At 37.0% G+C, this 20,871-nt stretch overlaps 1 protein-coding gene across 1 annotated transcript in view; it reads left to right on the top strand.

Moving 5' to 3' along the window:
- Positions 1-18,358, top strand: part of SNAPC1 (small nuclear RNA activating complex, polypeptide 1, 43kDa) — a 35,519-nt gene extending 17,161 nt beyond the window's left edge. Inside the window, exons 6-9 of the mRNA XM_006864634.1 lie at positions 8,710-8,781; positions 9,526-9,588; positions 13,282-13,432; positions 18,225-18,358. Coding sequence (XP_006864696.1) covers positions 8,710-8,781; positions 9,526-9,588; positions 13,282-13,432; positions 18,225-18,358 — 420 coding nt within the window. The remainder of the gene's footprint in view (positions 1-8,709; positions 8,782-9,525; positions 9,589-13,281; positions 13,433-18,224) is intronic.
- The last annotated feature ends 2,513 nt before the right edge of the window (positions 18,359-20,871 follow it).

The following is a 20,871-nucleotide window of genomic DNA, read 5'->3' as shown; positions in this document are numbered from 1 at the left end:
ATCCCGGACTAGAAAGCAATAGATTTCTTGCTTCTGCCACAAATTCCCCCAGCTGTGAGCCTTCCAACTTTCTAAATATTCCTTTATCTGTGGTTCAGAGTTCTGGGACCATCATCCCCTGAGCCTGCTTGGTCGGGTATTTTGTGTTGTTGATGGCGGAGCTCTCTGCTACATATCCACCCGATCCGCCATCTTGTTTGTTCTCCCACATTTTCTATCCATTTTTGAAAGTGGTATATTAAAGTCACCCACTATTATTGTGGATTCATCTATTTCTTTCTTCAAATCTATTAGATTTTGTTTTAGATACTTTGGCGCTCTTTCATTGGGAGCATAGATATTCAATATGGTTATTTCATTTTGTTCAATTGTCCCTTTAATCATGAGATAATGTTCATCTTTATGTATTATGCTGGCTTTTGCCTTAAAGTTTATTTTATCCGAGATTAGCACTGCTACTCCTGTTCAATTTTTATTGCAGTTAGCTTGGTATATTTTTTCCCATCCTTTCACTTTTAATCTGTTTCTGCCTCTGTGTGTGAGATGCATCTCTTGCAGACAGCATATTGAAGGATCTTGTTTTTTATCCATTCTGCCACCCTCCTTCTCTTAACAGGTACATTCAATCCATTTACGTTCAGTGTAATTATCGATAGGTATTGATTATTTGCTGATTAAAGCTTGTAAACCAGCCACTTCATGCCTTTAGAGCCCCCTCAAACCCCCCATTTTAGGTAGCCAATGTCTCAGCTGCCTATTCCTGTCAACCCTGTGTGTTGAGAAGACAGGCATATTCCATGATATGAAGATTACTTTACTTTCCGTTGGAATTTTGAGCAACCTTAAGCAAAGGTCTAGTTCATCACATTGTTGCAATTTACGCTTACTTCCTGTATCAAACTTCTTTATTTTTCTCTGCTCAAGTTCTGATGAGCAAACCATCCAAGCTAGGTTAAATGGGTACCGTCTGCAAGTTTGAGTGCTCTCATATGCCTCCCCCTATTTCAGATCAGCTTGCTATTTCACTTTCAATTCTAACCCCTAGTGATTAGGTCAGTGTCCAAGGGCTCGCGAGTTCACTAGTCTCCCTAAACTTCAGACCAGCCAGTCCTTCCTCTTCTCTCTCTTATCTCAAGATTGACAAGTGTCTATAGAAAATAGCTGAATTCAACTCATGTCTTCTTTGCTGCATTTTCCCTACTTCCACTCACAAGTAGACCAGGGCGTTACTAGCAAGCATATAAGACTGCTCATATGTTCCCTTTGAGTTTTAGTCTTGGAAGGGAGTTTACCCTGAAGGCCTGACTTTTCTTACCTTGATGTCTCTACGATAACAGCTTGCTTGATCTTCCAACAGCCAAACAGTCTTCTTCTTTTTTTTTTTTCCTGCTGGTTTTTCAAGAAATATATTCTGTTTCTCTAGCTGCTCCAGGTTGATCTGCATGCCCTTTCAAGTTGGAATGTTCAACCTCAGTAGATTATGGGTGAGGCTCAGGATTCCACCAAAGGCCCCATAGTCTACAAAGGTTTAACAGGAAACCTATTTCAGTGAGTAAATTTGAGTACCCCTTTTAGCTAATCCAATCAGTTACAGGCTGAAGACAGGCTTACGAGCTTTATGTATCTTATTTCCCAATACTCCTTTCTATCTTACTTAAATGTGTATTTTACAACAGTAGTAAGGGGAAACCAATATCCACAAGACAGTCAAGGCACCTTAACCATATTTCCTTTCCTTAACCGGTTCAGGCTATGTCTCTGTCCCTGTATAATAGAGCCCTGTTGTTCCAAAGTAGAGTATACACCTGTATCCCATTTAGCCCATGCAAACATCCCTAAGTCTTTCCCTGTCTTCCTTGTTCATCTATACCCTCCCCCATCTTGTATATTGCTTTACCCCTCCTGGTATATTGCCCTCCCCATCACCTGAGGTATCATTTATCTATCCCCTAACCTGTCCCTTACTGTCCTCTCCCTCCCATTCCTGGTAACCATCAAATAATTTGTCTTTTAGTATGGAAATGGTTTCATAAATTTTTACAGTAATGATCTTATACAATATTTGTACTTTTGTGACTGACTAATTTCACTCAGCATAATGTCCTCAAGGTTTATCCATGTTATAAGGTATTTTGCAGCTTCATAGTTATTATTTAAGGTAGTGTAATAATCCGTTGTATGTATGTACCAAAGTTTATTTATCCATTCTTCTACTGATGGGCACTTATGCTGTCTCCATCATTTTGCTGTTGGGAATAGTGCTGTGATGAACATTGGTGTGCATACATTTACTCATGCTCTGGCTCATATTTCTCATGGATATATACCAAATAGAGGAATTGCTGGATCATAAGGTGTTTCTATTTCCAGCTTTCTGAGGAAACACTATACCACTTTCTGGAGTGGTGGAACCATTTTATAGACCCACCAGCAATATAGGAGGGTCCCAGTATCTCCACATCCTCCCCAGCATTTGTTGTCCGCTGCTTTTTTGAACATTGTTATTGCTGATGTGAGATGGTATCTCAATGTTTTTATTTGCATCTCTTAATGGTATTGATCCTGAACGTTTCTTCATATGCCTGAATGTCTTCCTTGGTGAAGTGTCTGTTCGTGTCCTGTGCTCATTTTTAAATTGGATTGTCTTATTCCTTTATAATTCACCAGAGAAGCCATATGGTCCTGAACTTTTTTTGGTTGGGCGTTTTTGGATGTCCTAATCCATTTCTTCTTTTGTTATAGGTCTGTTCAGGTTTTCTACTTCACTCTGTGTAAATTTAGGTAGGTTGTGTTTTTCTAAAAATATAATATTCTGTTATTATCCTTTTTATTTCTATTGGTTCTGTTGACGTCACCCATGTGGTTTCTTATGCATTTTTTTGTGTCTTCTCTCTCTTGTTAGAGTTGCCAGTAGTTTGTCAATTTCATTAATCCTTTCGAAGAACCAGCTTTTTGTCTTGCTTATTCTTTCTATAGGTTTTCCATTTTTCTATCTTGTTTATTTCTGCTCTAATATTTATTTTCTTCTGGTGTCTATAGGTTTACTTTGCTGATCTTTTTCTAATTGTTGGAGATATTGTGTTGATGTGTTGATTTGAGTTCTTTCTTCTTTTTGGATGTGTGCATTTATCGCAATATATTGTTCTCTCAGCATTGCTTTTGCCGTGTCCCATAGATTTTGGCATGTTGTGTTTTCATTCTCATTTGTTTCTAGGAATTTTAAAAATTCATTTTTTATTTGTTCTACTACCCAGTAGCTTTTAAGCAGGGTGTTATTCAGTTTCCATATATTTTAATTTGTTTCTTTGCTCTTCCTGTTGTTGATTTCTAATTTTATAACATTGTGATCTGAAAAGATCCTTTATAGTATTTTGATGTTTTTAAATTTGTAGAGACTTGTCTTATGGCCTAACACATGGTCTATTCTGGAGAATGTTCCATGGTCACTGGAAAAGAATGTATATCATGCTGTTGTTGGGTTGAATGCTCTGTATACATCTGTGGAGTTATGTTGGTTGATTGTGTTGTTTAGTTCCTCTGTGCCTTTATTGTTTCTTTCTGGTGGTTCTGTCCTGTCTCAAAAGGCACGCATTAAATCTCCCACTATTATTGTAGAGTTGTCTATTTCTTTTTCCAGTGATATTTAGGTTTTCTATATATGTTTTAGGACTCTTTCGTTTGGAGCATATCTATTTATTATGGTTATAGCCTCTTGTTCAATTGACCCTTTAACCATGAGATCATGTCCTTCTTTGTCTCTTATGCTGGTTTTTGCCATAAAGTTTATTTTGTCAGAGATAGTATTGCCACTTCTGCACATGTTTTATTGCAATTAGCTTGGTAAATTTTTTTCCATACTTTAATTTTCCATCATTTTTGTATTTGTGTGTAAGTTGTGTCTCTTGTAGAGAGTGTATTGTCCTGTTTTCTTATCCATTTTGCCACTCTCTCTCTCTCTTTTTTTCTTTTCATTCTTTGTTTCTTGACATCCAGTGTAATTATTGATAGGTATGAATTAATTGCTGTTATTATGTTGTTTGTTCTTTCTGTGGTGCTGCTGGTTTCTTTGTTCTGCATGCCTTGTGCTGTGTTCATTTTTGTGTGTTTGCTGTTTCTTGTCAATTTCTTCATTGTTTTAAACTTTCCATAATGTTCTTGGACATTTCTTTTGTGGCTTTGATATAGAGATGTATTAAGTTTCTTTGAGGTTGCCCTATGTTTTATAAAGTTCTTCCTCTTTTTGTGACAATCTGTTTTATTCTAAGATCTACCTAACTTCACCTCCTGGATCTCTGCTATTGTACTTTTCCCTTTTTTATTTATTTATTTATTTTTTGCTTTTTAGTTGTTCTGATCATAGATTGACCATCCAGATCCCCTTAATTTTCATTCTTGTAGTTTTGTTCTGCTCTGGACTCTTCCATTTCTGGATTGAGTTCTGGGTGGTGTTGCCACATATGTCAGTCTTTGGCTGTTGTCTGCTCTTGTTGGTTCTTAGTCCAAAGAACTCTCTTTGGTGTGATTGGGAGCGCTGGCTTGGTGTTTACAAAATCCCTTAATTTCTGTTTAACCTAAAATGTTCTGATTCTGTGGTCATATTTAATTGACAGCTTTGCTGGTTATATGATTCTTGATTGGCAGTTTTTTCTCTCAGAGTTTTGTATATGTCTTCCCACTGTCGTTTTGTCTGCATGGTTTCTGCCAAGAAATCAGAGCTTACTCCTATTTTCTTTCCTTCATAGGTAACATTTCTTTCTTCTCTAGCTGCTTTCAGTATTCTTACCTTGTCTTTGATTTGGAGAGTTTGATTATGGTATGTCTTGGTGATTTTCTTTTGGGATCTATCCTATCTGGTATTTGTTCAGCATCTTGAATGCTTATCTTCCCATCTTTCAAGATGTTAGGGATATTTTCTTCCCCCAGCTCTTTGATTATCTCTTCTGTGGTTTTCTTTGATTCTTCCTGTTTTGGAACTTTAATCACCCATAGGTTATTCCTCTTCATGTTATTCCACATGAATCATAGGCTTCCTTCAGGTTTTTCATTCTTTTTTTCTGCTTGTTCTTCTATCTTAGCAGTATTGAGAGATTTATCTTTTAGCTCGCTGATTCTGGCTTCCCTCTGTTAAATTCTACTCCTTTGCCCTCTCAGTGTATTGTCCATTTTAATAGCACTCTTCTGAATTCCTTTTCAGTTCATTCCAAAGCCTGTTCTCCCTCCACTGCAAATTCTAGCTCTTCCTCCTAGTCGTTTATTTGCATTACTCTGTTTTGTTTCTGCATGTGAGCAAAAATGTTCTGTTTCTTTTCAGTCATTGTGGTGTTGTAGTTGTATTAATTAGATGAATGTATATTGGTGGATTCTTAAGGTCTCTCCAGTTGCTTCCTGGTAGATATGATCAGGCTTTTATTTTTATTGCTCTTACAGCTCAGTTCAGGGTGTTTTTAGTAGGTGTTGGCTATAGACGCTGCTCTGGTGTCTTGCAGCTGGTATTTACTCTTGCCCAGTTGGTGGGGTTTTATCGAATACGATTGTAGCTTGGGTGTATGGCCGCAATTGCTCTCTCATTGATTAAGGCAAGAAGAGAAAGAACTACCCCCAAGAGAGAAGGAAGACAAAACTAAAACAAAACCCAGACTAAATACGAAAGTCCAAAATCAGCAAAACCCAGTGGGGCAAAAAAGAAAAAACTGTGGGAAAATATGAGTACGAATGTAGCTCCACCATGTGTGTTGGAGTCCTGGCGTGGCACTGTGGGTTAATGCGCTGGACTGTAATGTCAGCTTGAACCATAAGGTCGGCAGTTTAATCTTACCAGCCGCTCCTTAGGAATCCTGTACAGGGTCACTATGGGTTGGAACAGAGGAACAGACTAGACGGCACTTAACAACAACAACAATGGCCTCTTACTTTCAAAGTCCCTTTGAAATTTCAAGATGTATCTGTGCTGCCTCATGCTGTAACTCAAGGGGTTTTTTTGGCTTTTTTTTTGCTTCTTCCTCTCAAGACTGTTCATCTGTTTCTCCTATTGAGAACCTGATTTCTTGACAGCCCCTTCCATGAGTGTTGATTGTGGATCAAAGTAAAATGAAATCCTTGACAACTTTAATCTTTTCTTCTTTGATCATGATGCTGCTTAGTCATCTAGGTGTGAGGATTTTTGTTTTTGTTTATTTCGATGTTTAGATATAATCTTTAGTAATGGTTATAGCATTTGATCTTCATCATCAGTAAGTGCTTAAAGTTTGCTTTCAGCAAGCAAAGCTGTCTCATCTGCATATTGCAAGATGTTAATGAACTGTACTCCAATCCTGAAGCTATATTCTTCATATAGTCCAGTTTCTCAGATTATTAACTCAGCAAATAGATGGAACAATATAACCCTGGTGCTCAGCTTTACTGATTTTAACCTATTCAGTATCCCCTTGTTTTGTTTGAACAGCCACCTTTTGGTCTATGTACAGGTTCTGAATGAATACAATGAAGTAAGTGTTCTGGAATTTCCATGTTTTGCAATGTTATCCTTAATTTGTTATGATCCATGCAGTCTCATACCTTAGCATTGTCAGTAAAACACAGGTAGCCATCTTTCTGCTGTTCTCTGCTTTTAGTCAGTATCCATCTGATCTCAGCAATGATATCACTCAGTTTACGTCGTCTTTTGAATCTAGCTTGTATTTCTCATAGTTCCTTGTTGATGTATTGCTGCAACCAATGTTGAATTATCTTCAGCAAAATTTTACTTGTGTGTGATAAAGATATTGTTTGATAATTTCTACATTCGTTGGCTCATCTTTCTTTGAAATGGGCATAAATCTCTTCCAGTAGATTGGCCAGGTAACTGTCGTCCACATTTCATAGCATAGATGAGTGAGCATTTTCAGTGTTCGATTTGTTTGTTGAAACATCTCAATTTACATTGTGTCAGTTGCTGTTGGTTGGTTGGTTATGTGCCATGGAGTCTGTTCTGACTCATGGCAACCCTGTACAGGGTTTCCGAGGCTGTAAATTTTTATGGGAGCAGAAAGCCTCATCTGTCTCCCGTGGAACAGCTGGTAGTTTCGAAGTTCCGACCTTAAGGTTAGCAGCCCAATTTGTAACCACTATGCTTTGCCATTGCTTTCAGTATAGCTTGGCCTTCTTCCTTCATTATCATTGTTTCTTGATCATATGGCTGCTCCTGAAATGGTTGATTGTTAACCAATTCTTTTTGATACAGTGACTCTGTATTCATTCCATCTTCTTTTGGCGTTTTTTGCATCATTCAACATTTTACCCATAAAATACTTCAACATTGCTACTTGAGGTTGAATTTTTTTCATCATGTCTTTCATCTTGAGATAGCCAACCATGTTCTTCCCTTTTGGTTTTCTAACTCTTGCACATTTCATTGAAATATTTTACTTTGTTCTCAAGTTGCCCTTTGAATTATTTGTTTCACCTCATTAATTTTATTAGTTCTTCCAGTTGCTATCACTTCTCTGTGTCCAAGAGCAAGTTTCAGAGTCTCTATTGGTCAGTTTTGGACATGACCTTTTTCTTTATCCATTTTAGTATGATACCCTTGATGTCATCCCACAGCTTGTCTGGTCTTTAGTAATTAGTATTTGTTGCATCAGATCTATTCTTGAGATGGTCTGTAAGAGCAGATGGGGTGACTTTCATGTACTTGTTTTAATTTTCTTCAGCTTCAACTTTAACTTGCATATGAGCAGTTGATGGTCTCTTCCACAGTTGGCCTCTGGTGACCTAGGTATTATATATAACCATGAAAGTGTTATAGCATTCTCTTCTTTTTTTTTTTCTCTTTTAGCTTTTTATTGTGAATTGAGTGAAGATTTATAGACCAGATCATCAGTTCCACATTCAACAAATCATACACTTTGTGTCATTAACATTGATTGCAGTCCACTCCATGTACCATCACTTAACAGTATTTATCACTATTAACTTTATTGTCCCACCACCACCCTGTAACCATTATAGAATGTTTCATTCTCTTTTTAATAATTGTTCTTATGTGCCATCAATTGGGTTACAACTCATAGCAATCCTTTGTAGGGTTTCCAAGGAGCAGCTGTTGAGTTTGAACTACCGACCTGTGGTTCAATCTGACCTTGCGGTCCAGTGCATTAGATTCTCTTTAATGAGTGAGCATTACTAAGATAGGTCTTAACTACGAAAATTGGAAGGAAAGGAGAATAAAGCAATCTCACTACCACAATAAACTTTATTTCGTCCTTCATTAATTAGGAGGATTTAGGCATTTTATTGGTGAATTTCAATACTACTTTGAAACTTGTGACCTTAAAGTCTAGTAGAGAAATGAGCTTTTTAGATTTTATGATAATTGACAGTGAATATCATTGTTCATAAATTAATTTGCAATCAACTTTAAATTAATTTGAATGGTACATTTCTGTCTCTATGCTGGGGGTTCCAAAAAATATGTGGAAAAATGGAATTAAAAGATAATGGAATTTTCCCATAAACATTTTGAAGTCCTAATATGTGTGCGCGTTGTTATTGTTAGGTGCCATCAAGCCGGTTCCAAGTCATATACTTGGACCCGAGTTTCCGAGGAGTGACTGGTAACTTTGAACCACCAGCCTTGTAGTTACCAGTCCTGTTCTAATCCTATAGAGCCACACCAGGACTCCATATATACATATGTGTGTGTGTGTGTGTGTGTGTATTTTTCTCTTCCAGAATCCATCCTTAAAATCCAAAGTTAATGATGGGGAAGGAGCAAGAGAGAGCAGTGATGCACAAGAATCAGAGGTCAGAGTCATTATATGATTGCTTGTGGGGCTTTAGTTAGTTTAATGTCTTTTCATTTTATTCAGATTCACTATATGATTGCTTATACAGCATTAGTTAGTTTAATGTCTTTAGCTGTGATTCTGTGTACTAAGCATTGCAACCCTGGATCAGTATTATAGTCCATATCTGAGAAAACCCGAGAGCTTGCATTTCAAGAAAAGCTGGTCTGCTCTGTATTGGAAACCTTGTGAAAGACCATTTGAGCTCTAGGTTGAAGTGAGGATGTTAAGTGGGGAGCGTTACAGAGAACTGGAAGGATGGTGGAGGATGCCTCCATAGCTTAAACGGGCAAAGTAAGGCTTTCGTAATGTCTTAGTTCTCATTTCTTGTCAGCCTTTTAACTAATGTGGAGCCCCCCACAGTTATGATCCACCTTAGTGGATGAGACAAGGCAGATAAGGAGGAAATAGCAATCATAGTCCCTGTCTATTCACCAAGGCTTCCCTTCAGATTTTCCTCCGTGAATCTGAATGAAAGCCATCAGTAGCTATGAAGATGGTATTATGGCACCTACTAGGTCTGCTAGAGAATGTGGTGAGTGTGATGGTTACCTGTACTCAATATATATGTCTAAGAATGATTCGTTTCCTTTACCCTACATTCTGTCTCAAATCTTAACTTTTGTTAACAAATACTTTAGTACTCATAATTATACCTAATGTTGTTTAACCTTGTTTTGTCCCTTGTTACTTTTACTTCCAGAGATGCGAAAGGGCAGTATCATTAGCAAAAATAAAGTCAAAGGCCTTTGCAGTTGTTGCTCAGGTAAGTTATGTACATAATGAAGAAATTACTTGGATGCTTTTTAAATTACATTTTTATTTTTCATTAACCTGACACATCCATATAATTTAAAAAGCAACAAAACACTATGTAACTTATAAAACTCAATAGTTCCCCTGTCTCATTCTTTCCCACTTCTATATTTTAATCTCCAGAGCATCACAACTTTGTGCTTTTTTTCTTTTAACTATTTCTACTGGTATTTATCTGTTTGTTTGTTTTTTAACTTTTTATTGTGAATTGAGTGATAGTTTACATGGGAGAACATCGATTTTACACTGATTGTTTCATTGCAATGATTACAGTACCCTCCGTGCATCATCATTCAACAGTATTTGCTTTTATTCCCTCTGGTTTTTTTGTGGGGGAAGGGAGTGTACACCAAAACACTCAGGAATATATAATCATTTAAACAACCAAAAGGCCCATTCTGCAAGCCTGCCTCCTGGCCGCCAGCACCCAGTCCCTTTCCGTGAGTCCAGAGTCCTCAGCTGCTCCATCTCTGCATGTCCTCATCTCTGCCTCCATCTCTGGTGTCGCTTCTCTGGATAGGGCCTCACATTCCACTTGTGGTCTTCTCACTTAATGGTCCTAGGATCCTGTTTCTGGGCTATAAGATTACTGCCGCATTTTTGTTACAAAACTTGAAGTTTTACAGTTTTGATGATTGCAATTACTCATGGTAACAGTTACTCACTATTGAATCATAAAAGTCTTAACCCCATCTCTTTTCACCAGACCCATCTAGACAAGATGAAAACTCTTCAGTGGGGAATCTACCTTAAACTAAACTCTCTTTTGAACATTTTTAAGCTAGTTACTTCATGCTTTTATCAATCACTCATTTTAGGTAGCCAGTGTCTTAAGTTGCCTGTCCGTATCAACCTTGTATATAAAAGGGATAGGATTGATACCTGATGTGAAGACTCTTTCCCTCTCAGTTGGTATTTTGAGCTACTACATCCCCAAGTATAGGTCAAGAGCAATTTACACTTGTTTCCTTTATCAGAAAGGAAACATCATCAAGCCATCAAGGCTAGCTCAGATGAGTAAGACGGTGCGATTTAAGCTGTCTTCATTTGGTGAAGTCAGCTCTCGGCCACTTTCCTAAACTTTTTGTCTTCCAAAAGTTTGGTACCTTGTTTACAGATTTTTGTTTCCAGTTTTAGTGGGTGTATGTGTTATTTTTGGTTGATTTCATTTTGGGGGGCCTCAAGAGGAAACACAGATAAGAAATGTATATTTAATCTGGCTTTCTTTCATTTTCATTAGAAATCTAAGATTGTCTTTATTCTGTGGGAAGTTAATTTTATTTTCTAGTTGTTAAAAAACAATTTGAAGTGACTGTAGGTTGGTTACAAAAGTTATTTGCTACAGCGGAATAAATGGAAGGTAAATATTGTGTGAAAATACTGAGGGCAGTACGTTAACTATTCCAAATTCTTTGTAACCAGAGCTCTCTTTCCATATTTCAGAATAGTAATTGATATTTAATGTTTCTCTTAAGATAGTCTGAAAATAATTTTTAAATCATAAAACAATTAAATTATGTAACCCATCAATTGTCATATAAATGTATTACTTTTTTTCTGTCTTTCATTATTGAAGTGCAATTGACATACAATGCATGGTAGTTCTTTTAAGAATTATTCATACCTGTACTGTATGTGGGAGCCCTGGTGGCACCGCTATCCCCAAGATCAATGGTTCAAACCCACCAACTGCTCTATGGGAGAAAGATGAGGTGGTTTGCAGCCATACAGATTTAAGGTCTTGGATTTGTATGTGATTATAAAACACAACCACTTTATAACTACACATCTCTGTCTAGAGAAAAAAAGAAATTAGAACCATATATATTTTTGTGAGCTACGATCTAGGAAAAAAGACCACAGCTGGAGTTGTGCAGACTTCTGTAAGTCAGTATTTTTATCACTTCCCTTTGCAAGAAAAATTTTAGGGGTGTGGGATTGTCTTCATTTCTTTATAGAGATCAATATTGTAATTTAAATATATAGCTTGTTGTTGTTGTTGAGTGCTGTTGAGTCGATTCCAACCCATAGTGACCCTGTATAGGGTTTCTAAGGAGCAGCTGGTGAGCTTGAACCGCCTACTTTGCAGTTCAAACGTCTTGGCAGTCTGGCTCATTAACCCACAGTGCCACACCAGGACTCCAAATATATAGCTAGATGATATAAATTAATATTATTAAAAATGTCATGATTCCAGACATTGCCTCACCTCCCTCACTAACAGAGCTTTTTTCAGGAATTGCAACTGATTTCATTATGTGTGCTTTTTTTTTTTTTTAACTAGGTATTTATTAAAGGCAGGTGTTACTGAAAGAAAAGAATAAAATTCCAATTCTTAATAGTAACCCTGTATGTCGTGTTTGTAGTTTAAAATTTAGAAATGATTTTAATCGAAACATTCTAGATATTTAATATATAGAAGTTAAATTTAACTAGAACAAAAATCATTTGGTTTTCATTCCAAACTTTACAAAGAATTAAGTGAGCAAAGCTTGTTGCAAATAGAATATGTCAAAATGTTTGTTGAGGCTTTGGAAACTGTATATTGGGTCACTATGAGCTGAAATTAACTAGATGGTAGGAATCTTTTTCTCTCCTGCATGTGCGGAGTCCTGATGGCACAGTGGTTAAAACACTCAGTTGCTAACCAAAAGGTCACTGGTTTGAACCTGTCAGCCACTCTGCAGGAAAAAGGTGTGGCAGCCTGCTTCCATAAAGATTTGTTGTTAATTGCTGTCAAGTTGGTTTTGATTCATAGTGTCTCTGTATCAGGTTTCCAAGGAGCAACTCATGAGTTTGAACTGCCGACCATATTGTTAGCAGTCCACACCAGGACTCCTCTATAAAGATTTACAGCCTTGGAAAGCTTGTGGACAGTTGTACTCTGTCTTGTAGGGTTGCTGTGAGTCCGAATTGATACTGAGTGAATGACTATGGGTTTGCCTATTGCATATATGACATTAGCTAAAAACTATCTCTAGGTAGTTTTTAGCTAATGTCATATTTTAAGTAAATAAGTAAATTCATTGATGAGTATAACTCAAATGTTCTTGGGTACCTGGCTCCAAGCCAACCTTACACGTGCCCAGCTCAGTGGAAAGATAAATGTTTCCTTCCTAATTGTGCAACAGATTTCTAAACTTGAGTTATTCAGATCATTTGCCTACCCTTGAGCATTTAAAGCATAATAACCATGGGGAGAGTTGTGCTGCATGACCATACCTGGAGCCAGGGATAATGCCTGAAACACATGGAGATGCCCAAGGAACATAAAGTGTTATTATTAGAAGAAGGGTGGATTTGGTTATTAGACAGTGAAAAACAGTGCTTGTCCTCTGTACCTCCATTCCTCAACCATTTCTGATAATGGAACAGCCACATTAAACCCAGTATGAGTAGACAGTGATGGCAGCTGCAGGAAACTTTTCATGTTATAATGGTCAAAGGAAGACTATACACGGGACATGTGATTGTATTAAGCAATCACCAGTATGTTAGTAGAGTACTTTATAACACATATTTTTGTAAATCTTTCATTCAGTCATGTATCTTGTCTTTCTCTAATTACTACATACATTTCTGTTACTTTGCTTATTTCAATTCATTTTCTGATTTGTGATGAACTGGATTTCTCACTCTTCAGGTATCCAAGTCCAGAAGGCACCGACAAGTCAGACTTGATTCTTCTGACTCTGATTCTGCATCTGGTCAAGGACAAAGCAAAGCAACTAAGAGGAAAAGAAACAAAGAAGCACTGAAATCAGAAGGGAAGAAGGTAGCTTCCAGAAACAAAGGTAGCTTCTTAACATCTTGCTGAGACTCAGGGCAAATGGGTCTTATTCATAACCTCCCCTCATCTTTGTTTTCCTTTTTTAAATGGTTGGGTACTTATTTTACTGAGAACCTTATGAGAGTAAATATTAAAAATAAATGCATATTCTCTGGTTCTTGGAACCTTATTGCTGAAAGGGAGGGACCCTAGGAGTCATCTGAAATTCATCATTTCATAGTTGATGAAATGAAGGCAAATGTGTATTAAAGAGTTTGTTCATAGTGATATAGGTAGATGGTTTATAGACTTAGCCTAGAATTAATCAGTGCATACTTTATTAGGCATTTTTACATGTGAGTCAAATTTATATGTAGAGTAAGGTATGGTAAGTAGTGTATTTCGTAAACCATATTTCCCTGTAACTGTCTGGTAGCGTAGTGGCTACAAATTGGGCTGTGAACTGCAGGGTCAGCAGTTCGAAACTACCAGCTGTTCTGCGGGAGAAAGATGAGGCTTTCTGCTCTCATAAAGATTTACAGCCTCAGAAACCTTGTACAGGGTTGCTATGAGTCGGAACCCACTCCACGATACTTAACAACAAAAACAATACTAATTTAGCTGTATATGCTGTTGTCTTCAGAAAGTATACCTGTAAAATTACCTTGAGCATTTGGTTCATAACTAATGACTGTATTTTAACCGTTTAATTTTTTTTAATTACACAAAAATATATATTCATCATACTTAAAGTTGGAAAATGATTAATAGGCTAGGCTCAAGGAAAATATTAGAAAGGTTGTTGTTGTTGTTGTTGTTATGTGCCATGGAGTCGGTTAGAAAGGTTAGTAAATATTTGATACTTAATCTTAAATTGTTGTTGTTAAGTGCCCTTGAGGCAGTTTCGACTCATACGACGCTGTATAGGGTTTCCAAGGAGCAGCTGGTGGGTTTGAACTGCCGACCTTGTGGTTCACAGTCCAGTGCTGATCCTATAGAGCCACAATAAGAGTACTAATCTATAGTAGGTAATAATATAATATTATTATAGTTGTTGTTGTTATGTGCCGTGGTTCCAATTTATAGCAACCCTGTACAGGGTTTCCGAGCCTGTAAATCTTTATGGGAACCAGATCTTTCTCCCGTGGAATAACTGGTAGTTTCAAACTGCTCACCCTGAGGTTAGCAGCCTGATTCGTAACCACTACACTATAGTATAATGTTATATATTGTCTAAAACTATTATATTATAACACATTATATATTATAATGTAATCTTATAATCTGTAGTAGGGGAGTCCTGTGTGGTGCTGTGGATTAATGTGCTGGATGAGAATGTCGGTTTGAACTGCAAGGTCAGTGGTTCAAGCCTACCAGTTGCTCCTTGGAAACCCTATACAAGGTCTTTATGTGTTGGAACTGACTCGGAAGCACTTAACAACAATCTGTAATAAGAGTCCTGGTGGCAGTTCTGGTGGCGCAGTATGATAAGCACTGGAAACCTACCAGCTGCTCCTTGGAAAACCCTATACAGGGTTATTATGAGTCAGAACTGACTCGACGGCACTTCACAACAATTTAACAATCTAGAATGCATTCCTAACTACTGTAGGAATATATGAAGATAAATTAAAGAGCCTTTTAACATGATTTGTTTTCATCTATATTGAGGTTGTGGTGGGAGAACTGATGTTAAATGCCTTTAATATATTCCACATATTAATTAAATCCCTTAACAGTTGCTTGAAGTACACAAAATTCAGAGGAGGAGGTACCACATTTTGTTAAGATCAAAAAATCATTCAGAAGGAGAATTTTCTTATTCTTTTTATAAAGCTAGCATGACATCATTCTGAGAAGTCATCCAACCAATTTCACTTATAAGTATTACTGAAAAAATCCTAAGTTATATCACAAAGAATCTCAAATACAGAACTCCTTGGCTGTGATGTGATTACCTAGAATGCAAGAATGGTGCACTCAAACCACTAAACTACTTACTGCAAGTTGTTCATCCCCAGCAGTGCTACTCAGAAACCCTAGACAGGGTCGCTGTGAGTCAACACTGACTTGACTGTACTTAGCAACACTGGAATCCCTAACTGCGAAGTGGGTGCTGTTCCTCAGACACCCTGTACATGGGCATTATGAGTTGGACTTGTCGGCACTTAGCGACAGTCATATAATTTACCTTATAAGTAGGCTCAAGGGGACATTCGATAAAAATCCAGCACTTCCTTCACTAGCCATATTTTATTACTTATTATAATTATGGCAGGGAGTGTGGTGACTCTTATCGGATAAGAACTAGACTGTGAACCTTAAGGTTGCCGATTCAAGTCCACCAGCCGCTCTACGTGAGAAAGATAAGGCTTTCTGCTCCAACAAACATTCCCAGCTTCGGGGGTAAAACAACCACAGAATATTTATGTAAAACATTGTTTCGCACACTCTGAAATTAACTTAAGGATAGAAGTTGGTATGTGCATTTCATGAAACAAAATGATAGATATTTTAGCACATTTGAGAATTCTTACTGCATTTATCATGGAGGATTTACTAGACACATAAAATTGAGGTCTTTGGTAAATTTCTAGTTACCAACTTTGTAGCTCATAAAGTTTGGTAGATACATTGAAACAGGTAATTTGCTATTCTGCATCTGAGTAAGAATCAGATCTCATTATTCAAAAGTTTACTTCCTTTGAAAAGAAGAGTCTTATAGCCCATAAAAGGCAAAAGACTTGGCAAAACCATTTGCAGCCCATATAATGTTAACATTTCTAATTTTAGAAGAACCAGGCCCACTGCATCTAGTTGGTTCCAACTCAGTGACTCTCTAGGATGGAATAGAACTGCCACATAGAGTTGCTCAGACTATAAATCTTTGTGGAAGCAACTGCCTCATCTTTCTCCCATGAGCAACTGGTGAGTTCAAACAGCTGACCTTTTGATAAGAAAAGGGCCATAGTAGAAAAATGGGCTTACGACATGAATAAGTAATTAAGAAACAAAATGCAAACCGTCAGTGTGACTGTTAAGATATATTTAATTAATAATTAAATGTAAATTAAAACGTGGTTTTGAATTCACTTATCACATTGGCAAAGATTAAAGATACTGAATATGTATTGAAAGTTCAAGTGTGGGGAGATAAGTTCTCTGAATTTCAGTGGAAGTATAAATCAGTGCATCCTTTTTAGAGAGCAGTTTGTAGTCATCTGTCAAAATTTTAGATGTGCAAATCATATCAGTTTAAGTTTTAGAAATTTATGGTAAATTCATAGGGACATTTATGCAGGATTATTTGGAATGGCAAAAATCTGTAAACAGCTCAAATATATGACATTGAAAGATTGGGTAAATAAAATTACTGTTAATCCATACAAGGGAATACTTTGCAGTCCTTAAAAAGCTTGAGAAAGCTCTCTATGTTGTTGTTAGGGGCCGTAGAGTCGGTTCCTCACTCATAGAGATCCTGTGCACAACAGAAGGAAACACTGCCCAGTCCTGTGCCAGCCTCAACAATTGTTATATTTGAGCCCATTGATAGAATGTTTAGTAGAAAAAGCTTTTTTTTTTTTTTTTTAAGAAGAAAATCTCTTGAGTATATTAACAGGTAACTCAGGAATAGTAACAGGTAACAGGAGCTCTGGTAGCGTAGTGGTTATGAATTGGGTTGTGAACCGCAAGATCAGCAGTTCGAAACTACCAGCTGTTCCGTGGGAGAAAGATGAGGCTTTCTGCTCCCATAAAGATTTACAGCCTTGGAAACCCTGTTCAGGGTCACTATGGGTCGGAACCGACTCGATGGCACTTAACAACAACAGGAATGGGTTCATGAACATTTTTCACTTACAAGTCCATACATTTCTATAATGTTTCCATTTTAGGTATGTGTTACTTTGTTGTTGTTAAGTGCCATCAAGTCGGCTCCGACCCATAGCGACCCTGTATAGGGTTACTAAGGAGCACCTTGCAGTTCAGACAGCTTTGCAGTCTGGCGCATTAATCCACAGTGCCACACCAGGACTCCATGTGTTACTTTAGTACTACGGAAAATCTGGTTTGTTTTTTTGTGTTTTTTTTAAAATCTGAAGTTTTTAAAAACTAAATATTAACAACAATTCTATAGTCTATGACATATAGACTAGCATGTCTGTACAATTTTTGACTAGAGAAATACGTCTTTTTTTAAGTTTTTGTTGTGAATTGAGTGATAGTTGATAGGGGAGAACATCAGTTTTACTCTCATCATTTCATTGCAATCATTACAGTCTCCTCCGTGCATCATCATTCAACAGGATTTGCCTCTATTCTTTCTGGGCTTTTTTTGTTTTGTTTTATTTTGTTTTTAGAAATATATCTTATAGAGCATACCTGATCATAAGAGAAGGTTTGTCTGCAAAATAAACATAACTTTTACCTTTAAAATTATATTTGCAATGAATTAATACAATAAAGGTGAAGTAACAAACGTTATCATTTCCTGATGTCTGCAGATATAACCCATTTGGTGTGTGATAGAGATTGAATAAGCTATTTGTGTTTGGCTAATTTTGTTTCTTCACATTTCTTCACTTTACTGGAAAAATTCGAGGTTCAAATTTTCAAACCAAAGATGCAAATATGTTAGTATTTCTTTTAAACAAGAAATTTATTCTAAAATGTATATTCTTGTGTGCCAATTTTTGTGTTTAGTGTAAATATCTAATTTTTGTTACAGTAATAATAGCATTTTGTAGTTGTGTAAAAAGTTTTTTTCAAAGGTTGTTATCCTTCATTTACGTATTTAGATAATAATGTAATGTTTCCAGGTGACATGCAGAATATAAATAAAGAAGATAATGCATCTTTACGTCTGAGTATGCCTGTAATTACAGAAGACGAAGGACAGAATGGACCAGTTAGTAAAAAGACAGGTATGGATGAGATTAGGTCAGACTCCTAAGGGAAGCCGGTGGAGAACAGAACAGTGTTTTGTGATGCTTTGTATTTGACAAATTGGACAACTTTAGTATTAATCATAGCAGTCATCATGACACTTCAAAGGGAATGGGAATACAATAAATGAATGGATGTGGAGGCAAAGCTGAGGGGAGAGGTTTTAGCGTTTTATTGTGATCAGTATACGAAGACCCCTGCTCATGGCAATGTCTAACATTCTCATCAAATGACAAGCCTTACCAAATATTTTGGGATATAAATTTTAAAGTAAAATACTTATTATAAAAAATATACGTACTTGACATTTAAGTAAATGTAGATTACTCACTTAGGGAAAGAAACCTATAGCTAAATGTTGTTATGTACCTTTGAGTTTGTTCCAACCCATAGCAACCATAGGGTTTCCAAGGAGCAGCTGGTGAGCTTGAACTGCTGACCTGTGGTTCAAGCCAACTTTGCAGTCCAGCTGCAAAGGACTCCATTATAAATTAATAATAGCATATTATAAACATAAAATAGTTATGCTTTTAATATTATAATTTTACTAATTTGTCTTCAGTAGTTATTAAACAGGGAGTCCTGGTGACCCAGTTGTTAAAACACTCCACTGCCAATCAAAAGGCCAGCAATTCAAACCCACCAGACACTCCGAGGGAGAAAGATGTGGCAGTTTGCCTTCAAAAAAGATTCATAGTCTTGGAAACCGTATGGGGCAGTTACTTCTTCTCTGTCATACAGGGTAGCTATAAGTTGGAATTGACTTGACAGCAGTGAAGTCCTTTTTTTTTTGGTCGGCGTTTCAGCTATTGTTGTTAAGTGTCATTGAGTTGATTCCGACCCATAGTGACCCTGTATAGCGTTTCCAAGGAGCAGCTGGTGAGCTTGATCTGCTGACCTTACAGATCAAACAGCTTTGCAGTCTGGCAATTAAACAGCAGTTTATTATCTGTAGTAATAACTATAGTCTTGCAGAAAATAAATTATATTTATCAAAGTAGGCATGTTGATAATTTATCAATAATAATAGGCATACTAAGAATAATACATGAATGTCCTTTTCATTTTGGCTTCTTATTCATTCAAAAAGCCTCTTAGGTAGCTACTGGGATATAAAGATATATGCTGTATTGGTTTGAATCATAGTAGTCTTAGATATGATCAGTACTGGGGCCTCTAACTGACCTAAGTAAATATTTACTGAATTAATAAGATTATATTGTGCCCTCAAAGACCTTGTAATTCATTGCCTTTAATACATAATGGTAAGGAGGAAAAAGGAACCACCAAAGCTTAGAGTGGAGTCAAAGAATTGACAGTGAAAAGGGAATATTTTGTTCCTTCAGAATTCAGAGTATTTCCGTGGCTTGCTTATGTCAACATAAAGAGTTCTTTTCACTTTGTTGGTGAGTTTTACCCTGTAGCTTTGCTCTTTATCTTGATGAAAGGCTTTCTTTGTGAGTTAACAAAAACACAGTACACCTTTATGGCTACCTGGCAAGTCACATTCCGGCTTGTGAGCTTTGAAAATGTAATTTTTATCAATCTCATCATTATATAGGCACGTAACTGAGAGAATTGTGCATTGCTCATCATCAGAGTATTATGGCCATGTCTTCCTCCTAGAGACAGCCGTTTTTAGCAATTTACTGATTGATTTATTTTGATACTTACTTCTGTGTCTGTAAATAACATGTTTATATGACTTCATATAATGTTTATGTTGTTGTTAAGTCCTGTCAAGTCGGTTCCCATTTATAGCAACCCTGTACAGGTTTTCTGAGGAGCAACTGATGGGTTTTAATTGCCGGCCTTGTGGTTTTCAGTCTAGTGCTTATCCGGCAGCTACATCAGGATTAATATTTCAATTCAGTGGTATGTTACTGTCCCTCGTTTTTGAGCAAAGGGTGGATTTAGCTTTCTTTAATATCTTTTTCACCTCCCACCCTAAACACACATGTCCTCTCTGCCTCCACCTTCCCAGTGTATTTATTTTAGTTACATTGTTGTTAAGTTGTTGTGTGCTGTTGAGTTGTACTGACTCATAGTGAGGGTTTCCTAGGAGTAGCTTATGGGTTTGAACTGCCAGCCTTGTGGTTAGCAGTATAGTGCATACCTTACAGTGCCACATCAGTACTCCTTAGTTACGTTAGTGTTTCACATTTACAGAACATTGTTGACAGACAACAAGAGGATCCTTGGTGTTACAGTGGGTTAAGTTTGGGGATGCTGACAAGGTCAAACCCACCAGCCATTCTTTGGAGAAAGATGAGGCTGTTTGCTTCTGGAAAGATTTAAGTCTCGGAAGCCCTAAAGAACAGTTCTACTCTGTCCTATGGAGTTGCTATGAGTCAGAATCGACTTGATGCCAGTAAATTAAAAACAGGGCCGTGTAGTATACTTAGGATTCAGTCTTCTGTCTGCATGCTTACTATTTTCATAGACAGTCAATGAGATTTTTTGTGTTTGTGATTCATTGGTTTATTCTATGTAGGTACTTACTACCGATTCATTCCCAAA

Source organism: Chrysochloris asiatica, unplaced genomic scaffold, assembly GCF_000296735.1.
Source record: "Chrysochloris asiatica unplaced genomic scaffold, ChrAsi1.0 scaffold00067, whole genome shotgun sequence".
NCBI lineage: Eukaryota > Metazoa > Chordata > Mammalia > Afrosoricida > Chrysochloridae > Chrysochloris > Chrysochloris asiatica.
The sequence above is the reverse complement of the archived record's forward strand: the minus strand, read 5'-3'. Positions and strand labels throughout refer to the sequence as shown.